At 42.2% G+C, this 12,832-nt stretch overlaps 1 protein-coding gene across 3 annotated transcripts in view; it reads left to right on the top strand.

Moving 5' to 3' along the window:
- The window catches only part of SPNS2 (sphingolipid transporter 2), a 125,440-nt gene that overhangs the window by 63,054 nt on the left and 49,554 nt on the right, over positions 1 to 12,832 (top strand). For all 3 annotated transcript variants that reach the window (XR_002444065.1, XR_002444064.1, XM_021416076.1), the window contains exon 4: positions 11,158 to 11,309. Coding sequence is in view for 1 of the 3 variants with exons in the window: in XM_021416076.1 (XP_021271751.1) it covers positions 11,158 to 11,309 (152 nt within the window). In the remaining 2 variants the exon portion in view is untranslated. The remainder of the gene's footprint in view (positions 1 to 11,157; positions 11,310 to 12,832) is intronic.

Below are 12,832 nucleotides of genomic sequence, written 5' to 3'. Positions count from 1 at the left end.
GTTTGTTTAAGGATGTAAGCTGACATGCACTTAGTGTGGGTGTAAATGAGGCAGTTTATGGCTAGTGTTCTTTAAGCTTTTAACTTGGAAAGAAGCATGATGCTTCAGGAGAGTTTGATTAATGGTGTTTCACAGACTAAGAAAACAATCCAGTTTTAGGCTCATTAGGGGGTCTAGAAACAAAGCCAGTCTTTCTATTACCGGGGCCTTGGTGGGTCTTGTAAGTTGTGCATATTGCCCTCAAAAACAGGATGCAGAAGAGAGAGAAAGTGTTATTCAGCTGTTCTGGCTTGTATTCTGCTGCAGATGGATGGGTTTGGGCCTTTTTTTGGTTGAACTCTTGGTTGCCGATGGAGCTATAGGAAACGTAAGTGATTCTTCAGTGGTCCACAAAGTCTGTGGCCTCTTGGGTCATGTACCAAGGCTGAAAAAAGGACATTATATTAATTATATTAATCTCTCTATACAGTCTGTTTTGCTTGTGACAGTAACTAATGAGCGATCTCCCTGTCCTTGTCTCAACTCTTGAGCCCTCTTCCATCGTATTTTCTTCCCTTCTTTCTTTGAGGAGGGGCAGTGGAGAGCAGCGTGGTGGAGTGGAGCTGCCCATCAGGGTGAGACAGCCACCAGGTGCTAAATCAGTCTGCTGAAGTGTTGACGTATCTTTTGAGATGCGTGAAGTTGGAATGCTGCACAAACACTGGATTTGCAATTCGGATAACAATGAATTAGATTACTAATCTCAGAGCCATGTAATTGGTTTTGAGTGGGAAATCCCCAGGAATGGTGCTGATCATCATGTGTGAGCGGGACTGAAGCAGTCCCATGAGAAGACAGTGACATAACATACGAATGCATTTAATATAGTTAAATGGGATTGTCATTTTGTCAAATAGGCTTGCTTTAGGGAATGAAATGAAGCTACAGCGTGGCAAAACCTTGCCAACTGATAATGCTTCAAGAAGCAATGCAACAACCCTTCAAAGAAGATCATGAATAATAAGAAAAGGAGATAGGAGAAATTCTTTTCTCTGGAAATCTGATGTTAAAAATGAGATCTCCGATGTAGGCCAAACACGTGGTAAGGTCAGCCCTTCTCACAGCATTTTGTGCTTCTGGATCTTGATTGAGTCAGCAAGCCAGGGAGGTGTGAAAAAAGGAAAGCAGGAAGAAAAATCCTCTACAGAGTTTGGAATAATTCCAATGGTTCTTCAGCAAAGTTGCCTACAAGGTTTGCCTTGCTGGAGTGTTAAGCTTTCATTGTGTGCAAAGTAAAATATGCTATGAGTCAGTGCCACAAACAGTACAGGTAAAACTGCTGGGGCTGCAACTTTGTTTGAGGTAATTTGATTTAAACCTTGAGTTATTTCATTGCAGTGTATCCTTTATTGACTTATCAAAAATCATTCTGCTCTTGAAAATACATGTAGGTGAACGCAGTATTCATGCGTGGTGGCTCAGTCAGTTGACTGATGCTTTTTTCAAAGAGTGCTGAAAAATTGTGATTTCTACAGTTGTCTCAGGGAGAGGAACATGGCGTTCTGCTCTCCAAGAATCAGACCTACCTGTTGAGTTTGTCTAAATTTCTATTTAAAAATTGATCCAAACCAAAAGCGAAGCATCTTTGAGCCCGAACAGCCCACCAGGTTAATGTGCTTAGATCTCTAATGTTTCTGTAGGCGTCATTGAAGGCAAAGATGTTGTTAGAGTTGTGTTCCAATGCCCGTAACTCACTGCTCTGAAAATGCTGATGTTTGTTTATAGCTGGGTTGCCTGGATTCAGCCTTTGCTCGTGACTCATTCTGTGGCTGGGACATGGCAGCCTCCTGCTGCTTGTGAATGTCTTCAGTTTTGTGTATTCCAGATGATATTCCAGCTGCTGGTATTGGGAAATTTGTGTGTTGAGAGCCTTGCATCTTTTCCACTGTTGCAAAACCAAGGTGCATGGTGATAATGGCTAATGCCAGACATTTGCTGCAAGTGCCTCTTAAGTGTGTCCCACATCACAGTTCTGGAACAAAAGTAACAGTTTGCTTCTGACCCAGAACTGCTGAAGTTTCTCAGGGGAGCAGTTCTGGAAGATGCATTCCGGCCAGTCTGTGTGTAATGGTTTTGTGAGGTGGATAAATGACCTCTATTTCAGCCATCTGAAATGTTACAGGCTCCACTTTTTGTGTCTGACACCAGATCCACAAGGATGAATAGAAGTGCTCTCACTCAGTGTTCTAGCAAGCCCTGGCAACGTGGGGCTTTTTATGATGCCTGTGACTGATTTGAAAACATCACCCTTTTTCTTTGAGGTCTGTTTTAGAAGAAGCTGTGCATGCAGCACTCCCCTGCCTGGTGTTCTAGCGAGTAAGCAAGCTGATCTGTTCCATTCCTGCCAAACACATTGCAAACCTCTGTCTTTAATGCAGTATTAATGACAAAGAAACTTAATTGAGAAGAACATAAATCCCAACATTTGAGTGTCATGTAATGTTTTTACCACAGGCAGGTCAATCAGATGAAAAGGCTTCCAATTAGTAAGCTGAAATTTGGCTTTGCCTTAACTGAGGCTATTGTCAGGACCTGGCGGCGATGCTTCATCACCCAGTATCTTGTAATTACGTTACTTAATTGGATAGAGAACGGGGATTGAGCTTACTCTTTCTATTTTTTTCTTACCTGGAAAGTTACAGAAAAGACTTTCAAGACTGCCACAAGTTTGAAGGGAGGGTAATAATAGGAAGTTGGATTTCACACACTGCAATTTTAATGTAGGAAGGGAAATTTCATGTTCAAACTCTGTAATTAGCTAAGAAAATCTTGGCCCTGATTTTATATCCGTGGAGCACGTGGCAGCTCCCTGCTGGCCCTGGGAAGCACAGTGGGAGTCTTGCTACTTCCAGGGTGGCTTTGTTTTTGTTTTTCTCCAGAGTGCTTAATTAGATGCTTCACTTTAGAGCCTACCTGTAGGTATCCAGTTGCTAAACACTTCAGTTGCTGATTGCAGGGTATGAGAAGGGATACAGGAATATTTTATAGTCTTTATTTGTTATTTTTACATACTAAAAAATAACACAAATCTCATAAAATAAGGACACTGTAATCAGCCAGCATCTTAAGTACATTTCCAAATAAAACTCTCCACATTCAATTAAGTGTGCCTGAACAGGCCACCTGGGAGAACTAAAGCCATTAACAAATACAAGAGACAGTTAAAAAAAAAAAAAAAAGAGTGGACTTTGCTTCATTCCCCTTGCTCAGTTCTATATTTAAATATGTATTTAGTTCTCTTTCTCCTTGCTGTAGTATCCGTTGTCCTCCTTGTGGACTCTGAATACCAGCCGAATTTTCACAGTAGGAAGTTGTTCAAAGGTAAGGTGCTGAGAGCTGAGAATTGACAGACCACTGGGTGTGCCTAAAATGAGCTGAAGTTTTGAAGTGTTTGACACCGCATGCTGTGAAAGAATCAGATCTGCTTTGGAAGCTAATCCCCATGGATGTGGACACCTCACCTTTGCTAAAATGGCATCCTTCCTCAGGAGCTGTGTTCTGTTATTACTGTTCACTGTCCCATGTGCCGTATAATGAGTATCAGCCTTTACACCAGAGTTAAACTGCTTGGTCAAACTTTGAAGTATGCAGAGGTACTAGGGCTTTCAGTGCCAGACTTTCAAGTACTGGAGGGTTCTTCTTGCAGCAAGCTTGGCTGAAGTGGATATTATTCAGGGAGAAAATAGAAAGCCTCAAGAACAATTTTGGCTTGAACCGGAGACAGTGTATACTCTCGAAATCAAGTGTGTTTGGAAAGACCTAGAGGACCTTTATTACTGTACCTAAAAGCTATTTTACAAAGCTTTGAAGAGCCTTCATCCTCTGGAAAGCAGCTTTGCAAATTCTTGCTGTTTTTTCTGTGTCATCAAGCGGTACTGAGGAATGCATAGCTCCCTGGGGAGGCTCAGCCTCAGCCTGCTGTGTTGCTTTACTTTCAGAGCATTTTATCAAAGACTCAATCCAACCCAGAGCTGCAGTGAGAAGTGCTGAATAGGATGTGAAGCACAGGCAATCATGCATAAATGAAGATGGGGCTGCATGGCCTCCTGGTTCTGTCTTCCCAGCAGTTGGAGGTAGTGTAAAGCTAAATGTTCTTGTAAACCCTTCCAAGATGTCAAGTGGCCTCAGATATGAGAAAAGGTTCTGAGGCGATCTTATCAATGTGTATCAGTATCTTATAGGAGGCAGTAAGAGTGGAGCAGACCCTTCTCCGTGATGCCCAGTGAAAAGATGAGGCAATGGGCACTAAATACAGAAAAGTCCATTTTGAACGTAAGAAGAAACATTTTTGCAGTAAAGATGGTCAGATACAGTAACAGGTTGCCCAGAGAGGCTATATCTTCCCCATCCTTGGAGGCAGTCAAAACTGTACTGGTCCTGAACTATCTCTTGCAGTCAACTACTTTTGAGCAGGGGATGATCTCCAGAGTTCCCTTCCAACTTCAGCTGACCTCTGATTCTGTGACATGCACAGAGGAGAAGGATTGCATGGAAATGATGATGAAAGATGGACTTGGCATCGAGAGTTCAATTTGAGAGGAGGCAACTGCAGAACTTAATTCCAATAGGAGTTACAGGAAATGTTATGTGCAGGAGTGACTTAAAAGGCAGTTGTGATTAGGATTGGATGGCAAGTGAAAAGTAGTTATGTGTAAGTGATGAGATGCACTATGAAGGAAAAAAAGGGGACTCTAAGCTCTATCACTTCTCTGCAGTGGGCCAAATGGCAAAATACCCAGCAACTGCAGTGTATCTCCTGCAGGCTTCCCTGTCAGCATGACTCATGTCTGATAAGGGAAGAAGTCATGGTGGAGGTGAGAAGAGTAGTTTATAGTTTTGTTTTCCCGGCAGGTAATCATGGATTTCCAAGAAAAAGAAGCTGGAGTGCTAATAGCTCACACCATTGCATCAAAGCTGACCAACCTGTCACCAAGCAGGCTTCACCCAGGCATGCACTCTGAGCTAGGCCATATCTGTGCCACGCAACATTTTGGTTGCGGGAAATCCTAAAAACAATGCTTAGCCAACCTACTACAGGGAGAGAAAGTACCTACCAGTGAAACATCTCAGTGGACAATTTTGCCCCATGGTTTTCTGGGGTAACACCTAGTGGTATTTTGATTTTTCTACAGACCTCATGAAGGACTAGTTAGGATTACATGTAAATAATGATGGATATTCATCTTCTCTTATTCCTGAGCAAAGATTTCCTGGGCAATAAGACACCAGAGGGCCAAAATTTGACATGAATACTCAGTTGCTTAAAAATCTGGGCTGGACTTAACAGAAAGACATGCTCTTCGGCACTGGTACAGAAAAAAAACCAATAGTGAATCTGGAGCCCATCTCTAGCTTTTCATAATTATCTTTTAATTAACAGAGGGTTGGGACCATTCACACATGAGAAGGTTGGTTGTGTGACTTTGCTGTCTGTGTCTTGACATGCCACACCGTTCCTACCCAGTGCTTGGAGGCAGGACAGGTTTCCACCATGGGAAGCCAGGTTGCATGTCTTCAGAATTTGTGAAACATTAGGGGTGCGCAGAGTTGGGAGATGTATTTAGGCTTATCTATTGTGCTGTAACCTTTATCATCCCCCAAGATGCAGAATGGAATTTAAAACATCAACATCATCATTTAACGTGGTCTTGTCTTCCATGACACATCAATGTTCCTGTTTGACTGGAGACCTTCAGATTCTTAAAGGTGGCTGACATTGCTGGAAAGGCTAAAAGAAATGGAGTGCTTGCTTGTTTAAGCAGATATGTCACCTGCACTTGTAATTTCATTCAGTTGCTCAGCTCTTCTGGTAACTCTCAGGTAATGAGCTGGAGTTGAAATTGTGAGTTTACAGGATCCAATGCTCTTAGTCACAATACCGATACTCAGAAATGTATTCCTGTAGGATTTTTTTTTTTGCATTGTGATTACGTCTTTGCATACCTGTGGTAAAGGGTGTGGTGTGTCATCTTTAACCACTTACATCCCTGCAAAATTCTGATATGGCTCGGAAAACTTAATGAAATGCAGGAGGACGTGCTGTTTGCAGGGCCAGAAAATAAGGGCTCTGCTTGGGAAGGGCAAATACTTGCACATCACTGCAGCTGTCTGCCCTAAAGGATCACTGCTGTCCAGCCCCTGAATATCTGTTTGAGCTCTGTGGGCTTTCCTTTGGTCAGCTGCCCATTGCAGTGTATCAGATTTATCTGTCTTCATTTGATTTGACTGATCACTTGGGACTGCTGTGGTATTCTGGGTTTGTCAGTGCAACATCCTCCCAGCCATAGAAATACAAGAGTGTAACTACACTACAGTTCAACTGAGTTTGCTCTAGAAACTCACAGAAATTAAATGAATCCAGACGCTTTCTCCTTGGTTTACTGCCTTTCTACATGACTGTTCTAGGTTTTGTGTGACAATCCTAGCTTCATGGCAGCATTGAAGGTTTTCCTTATGCATGTCTTCTTTGCAAGGATGCAAACCCAGATCTGTATCCTTGCTTGTTTCATAATATTTATATAATAAAATTAAAAAAAAAAATGTATTGCAAGCCTAAGCAGTTCAGGTATGGAATTTTATGATCCTAAGCCATTAAAGAAGCCAAATGTAGAATCTGTAGGAGGTTAGCTCAGTATCCTTGCATAGGAGAAGATTACAAATGCAGTTGCTGTAGCTGTAAAGTGGAGCCTTCATTTAGGCCAGCAGCATCAGTTCCAAACATGGCTTGCACTGGTGCTGTGCATTCATACCAGTAATCTGCACTAGGTTGGCGATGTCTGTGTGATCTTACTGGTCCTTGTGTCCCTGATCTGAATGAAGCATGTACTTAGCTGGTTTGGTGAGGTCCTTGCAAGCTACATCAGATACAAATGCTAATACATAGTAAGCTAAGCTTAAGGATCATGTGATTCTTTAGATGGCAAATCTGGTGGTTCCGAGTTGTACATGTATTTGGCAGATTATAGGTTTATCACTCATGGCTAATCTTTTAGAGAAGTGTGGCTTAATTCCTTTTGTTAACTAATTAAAGGAAAGAGAAGTTAAAGCTCCACTTAGACTATTAAGACACGTATTACTCACTCAATGGTCTGTACAACTCAGATAAATGGGTAATTAGGAACTCTGTCCAAATGTGGTTAAAGATAGTCACGTGTCGTAGGCCATCAAGCATTGATGTGTGCATGAGATTCAGAGTAAAGTCAATATGAGAATGTGAATATAAACCACATCATACTTTTCAGAGTAAATTCTCCAGCTTTAGACCTACCTGACTTGTGTCTCAGCAGCCCACCTGTGGCACACACAAGTTGATTGAAGAGTCTCAGAGCACCTGTGCAACCAGAATTGCTGATAGAGCTCATAGCAGTTGTGTGGCATGGACCAGGTGTCCCTATGACAACCTCACTCCAGCCATCCCCAGCTGGTGCCTGGGAGCCCGCATGCAGCAGGGCTGTGCCTGTCATCCGCCCTGGAGCATACAGTTCTGATATGACTGTTAACCAAAGGAAAAGCATAAATCAATTGTTTGATGTAATAATTCTATTTCAAAAACCTTTCGTTACTAGCGCTGACCTAGAGAAAAAGGCACTGAATTCTTGAGGCTGCTGATCTTAACCTACTGAAATGGAATAAGCACAGGTGCTGAAAGCTCAGACTTTTTCAGTTATCATGCCTGAGTGAGAAGTGTTTGCTCAGATGAACGAATTACAGAAGAGCCCCGAAGTAACGCAGAAAGAAATGAGGTTCTTCAATAGATACCAGTTTCTGCTTGGGGAACAGTGAAATTCGGTCAGCAGTGCCCTGTCTCAGCTGCCTGTGCTGCTCTTGAGGGCAGATAATGTGGAGAAGAATTTGGCTGCTGTCAGCCCTTTTTGTCTCACTAAATTGCCGAGAGTCCTGGAGTAAGCAAAGAGGGTAAAGCATGTGGGGGAAACTGTAATGCAGGGAAAATGGTAGAATGTCCTGCTCCAGCTATGGGGGGAGAACAGAGCTTCCTGTGTGAGTAATACCTGGCGTTCCCATTTGTTTGTGCTGGTTGTAATATTCACGTACAAAAAGAGAGAGAAACGTGCGTATGGGTGCTTGGGTCTATAAATACACACACAGAAAATAGCAGTTGTTTATCTTGCAGATGGGGTGGTTTTGGGATCAGTTTCTAAGTGGTTTGTGGTATGTCAGTGGCTCAAATGAGTAGCAGTGTAAGAATTTAGGAGTTGTTTCATTGTTTGTATTTTCATTTCCTATGTGAAAAATGGAAAGATTGGGACTCTCTTTGAAAGGAGAACTTTCTGTCTTTAGGAGCTACCCAGCTATCCTTGTTCAGAGATGACAAAACATAAGTTTGTGTGACTTGCTGAAGATGGAATATTGAGGGCTCTAGCTTACTGAAATGAATTACTGCGTAATTCTGTTGTATAAGTACCAAGCAAATGTGTGCTGGGCAAAAATCCAGAGATCTTCCTATAAGATAAGAAGAGGCATTGGCTTTGTAATCTTACGGCACTCTGAAACAAGACACAACACAGAACTGACGATTTACAATTCCCTAACATGATTTCAGATTTTTAATGTTGTGCCTCATCATTACACCTAAATAGCTGCATTATCCATAGTCTGGAATACATAAACTCAGAATGGAGATAACATCCATGTCTTTACGTAGATTTTGCTTTTATAAGATTGCTTTCATTGCCATCTGAAGTCAGAATCTCGTGACTTAAACTTGGATATCTGTTCATGGGATAAGCCAAAGAGGGTGAGTCGAGGAGGATCGAGGGGAGGGGGACAAATGCATCATTTGCTGCAGATGATTGCATTGACTTAGAGCCCTGATTCAGAGCTATTGATGGAACCCAGTCACTCCTTACCACAGTAGGAAATCTTCCCACAATGTTCCTACTTTAAGCAGGTATGAAAGGAAGCTTGTAACAGCCTTATTAGGGGGAGATCTCTGTCCAGTGCATTCCCTGGGAGTGTTCCTGGCTGGTGAGCCCAAAGCTGGGGCGTTTTTATGTAGATGCGTCAGATTGAGGAACATCCAGTGTGTTTGTAAATTTACCATTCTACAGGTGTAACTGGTGCTGTCTGCACACTCATTCTGGGTCTGCCAGGTGACTGCTTTCCCTGCCACACACCTGTGATCCAGGTCTGAACCTCTTAGGAGACAAAAGCAGCCACCAGATCCCCCTGCTTTCTAATTCTGCATGACTAAGTCATTCAGCATGTTATAAATACTGCTGCTCATTCCAAACACGTTGGGTACCTGCTCATCTGTCATTGTCAGCGTATTTCTGCAGTAACGTGCAGTGGTTTAGAGTTGGGCAACTGGCACAAATTAAAAAGCTTGACTCACAGTATTGCCTTTTCTGCATACACCCACGTGTATCTGTTACGTCTGTGCTGCCTGTGGGAGGTACCTGAATGGCAGCAGCGCTGAGAATGCCCTGCCAGCAAACAAGGAACTTGCACACTCTCAGAAAATAGGTATCGGTGCAAAATCTACGTCAGAATAAGAGGAAGTGGAGAGAACACCAACTCATTTGATTTATGTGGCTGTAGGAGTCACTAAGAAACATTTTTCAGCCAGGGGATTACTGTGCAGAAAACAATGAAAATATGTCAGTGGTAAATTTTTGTGTGCTTGATGGCTGAGGTGTGTGTCTTGATGTGTGCTTGACATTTTGCATATCTGTGAATGAAAGCCCGCTGTTCTGGCTTAGGTTTTGCCGCAAGGCACAAAATCAGTCATTTTCCTGCAACTCAACTTTAATTGCTCGTTATTCTTGAAGTACTTTCATGTTTAAGGACGTATCATAATCCCCACTGTTCTTTGCAAATGATGTATAGAAAAATAACAGTAAATGTAGAACTTCTAGTGATTGCGTTTGTAGAAATCGGTTTCCCTGCACATAGTTTTCTGCAATGGAATGCTGTGTAATTTCTGAGCCTGCAATTAGACTGAGAGTAGCTCAAGCTGCTTAGATCTCTAAGAACTTTGATTGTGCTCGTGTATCAGGTATTTGGGCATCAAAATATCGTGCCCTATGCCTCCAAACAGCAGCACCCAGAAAACTGCAAGTGTCTCAGAAGAGGATGGCTTGAAAATCAGATCCTTGCACTTTACAGAAATGTTGGCTGAAACGGGGTAACAGGCCACAAAGAAAGTTCTATTAGATGAGCAGTTCCTTTCTGTCCATTTTAAAAAGGTTGTGTTATACTGAACACGAAGTTCCTCCCCTTGTTCTGTTGGGTTATCATTTACCTGGAAGAGCAAATAATTCTTTGGGCAGCTTAATGCTTTTGGAGCCCGCTCAGCTGCCTTGTGTGACACCGAATCTTTCACCTGCTGGCAGTAAATGCTGAGCACGCTGCTGTTCCGGTGCTCAGGTGGTTCAAGGAAAGCCCAGCCTTCTCTCTTCATGACTGTGTGCAGCTCAGCTTGGATTGTAACCTGAGGTTTCTCAGAAGTGTTCAGAGCTGGCTTAGTCTGTCTTCCTGCTGCGAGGGGAAGATTTATGCTTTTCACAAGGAAAGTGGAGAGAGTGGTGCTTAGCACCTGTGGAAATCCTTCCTTATTCAGTGGCTTCTAATCGAGGAAAAAATCAAGAGTTCGGGGTATCGCAGGTTCAACTCCTTCACAGCTTTGAAGAGCCTCCAGAACCTCACCAGTCTTAACTTGTGCCTTGGCGTGTCAGGAGGCTGTGGTTGTGCTTGCAGGTATTGCTTGTCCCGGAGCCCAGGAGCAGGATCTGTTGTGCTCAGCTGCCTCCCTGCATCTTCCTCTGTCCAGGCAGTGCTGCTGGTACTTAGGCTTAACATCCTGAAATCAAGTTGAGGATCTTCCTCTTAGAATATCTTAGAATACTGAGTATGATGGGATGACTATGTATTATTGCTACTTTTATTTTGTGCCTATAAATCTTCACAAAAAATATAGTCCCTTTCCTCCTCAATAAGAGACAAATGGAAAGAATATGAGGTTTTAAAAACTAATTGTGTACAAGTGTGTCACTTTCCAGTTGCGTGGGCTTATATCTCCATAATTGGGCAACTTTCACTGCTCTCCATCCTGAATTCATAAGGAGAGACATTCTAAGGTGTTTCATTTCCTTTTTCCAGTATTTCTGGCTTCTTGTGCTCTCACGGGGTTTGGTCGGCATTGGTGAAGCAAGCTACTCAACTATTGCTCCAACCATCATAGGAGACCTTTTCACCAAAAACACCAGGACCCTGATGCTGTCTGTTTTCTATTTTGCAATTCCTCTTGGCAGGTAAGTGACACGATGCTTTTTTTTTTTTTCATCTGTTTTTGATTCAAAGTTAGCTCACACAAATCTTCTGTTGCTGGAGATGGTGGTAGTTCTGTCTTTGGTTGGATTGGTTTAGACTGGAAAATATTGTCAGCCATGACTAATTAGTTGCAGGAATTGGATTCCTTTTCTATCCTTGTTACTTGTTCACATGTGACTTTCAGAAATTAGTGGGAGGGACTGTTTTTTACAGCAAATAGGTGGAAATGGAAAGAAAATATTTTAGCTGACTTTCTTGGAACATTATTAAACTAACCTGTCAATTTGACTAAAATTATGTTTGTTCTGAATTGTTGCTTCAGTTCATCTGAGTTCTAGGCCTCCGTTAGTCAATGTCTTTCAGGTTACTGTGAAATCATGATCTTGTAAGACACTGAACTATGTTTTTTGAAAGTGAGCAAATGGATACCTGCTTCTGTGTGAAGATCTAAATATCTGAGATTTCAAGAGGAGTATGCTGCATTAACACGAGCTGTTTGGAATTTTTTATTTTAAAAATATTTTTAGTTTAAGCTCAAATTCTGCACAGCCTTGAATTTGGCCAGTCTATGTTTGTAAAGTGTGACTAAGCCAGTCTTGGTAGTTGCAGTAGCAGTGGCCAATCAATTTTAGTGCTGTTGCCACTGAAACAGCAATTAAGAGAAGTTCTTAAATATAGTATGGACAAGGCTGGAAAGACAAAATGTAGTGATTGTTCCAACTTTTCTGCAGAGCAGTGGAGCACAGCCAAGACCATAGATGCCTGATGAAGCAACAGACAAGCTCAGATTTGGAGTAATTATTTCCTCTGTCGCTCTCTTTCAATTGACTTCCCTTATCAGCGCAATGCAGTATCTGATAGTTGGGACAGCAGGGATGCTGTGATTTGTATTTATTTTTTAAATGATGACTGGCCCGCTATCATGGGGTTGGAGACAGGGTGGTTTCACACAGTTTGCAACTTGATTCCCAGAGGTGAACAGCTTCCTGTGCAAAAGTGGCATCATGTGTTCAATTCCAGTAGGGAAAACCCGGACAACAGATTAATCCCATCAGTTCAGGGAAAAATTTATTTAGGGTGGTGCATTTTACGAGACAGAGCACTTACTCTTGTGATAAAACTCACAAACATCCTTTTGTTCTTGAGGAAAAAGAGATAGCCAAGTCATTAACTGATGAAAAGAATATTTCCCAAGCAGGGAAATACCAGGGATGCCAAATGTTTACACTGAGAATTCAATGCACTATGGGTAGCAAGAAATGACAAATGTTCATCCATTAAGCTCCAAATATCCAATGGAGGCTTGGATCCATGGTTTGATTTCCGTAAATAGCACAGATTTGGACACATTAGAGATGGCAGCTTCCAAAACTTCGCAGACTGTGCAGTAAAGGCATGTGATTGCTGACATCTGCCTTGCAGTAGTCCTAGAAACCTTTAGCCAAGGCAGTCACAGCAACAGATGCATTAGATTTGAAAGAATGGTATCCATGTTCATTTCTGG

Source organism: Numida meleagris, chromosome 18, assembly GCF_002078875.1.
Source record: "Numida meleagris isolate 19003 breed g44 Domestic line chromosome 18, NumMel1.0, whole genome shotgun sequence".
NCBI classification, from domain to species: Eukaryota; Metazoa; Chordata; class Aves; order Galliformes; family Numididae; genus Numida; species Numida meleagris.
This window is presented reverse-complemented; position numbering and strand designations above follow the sequence as displayed.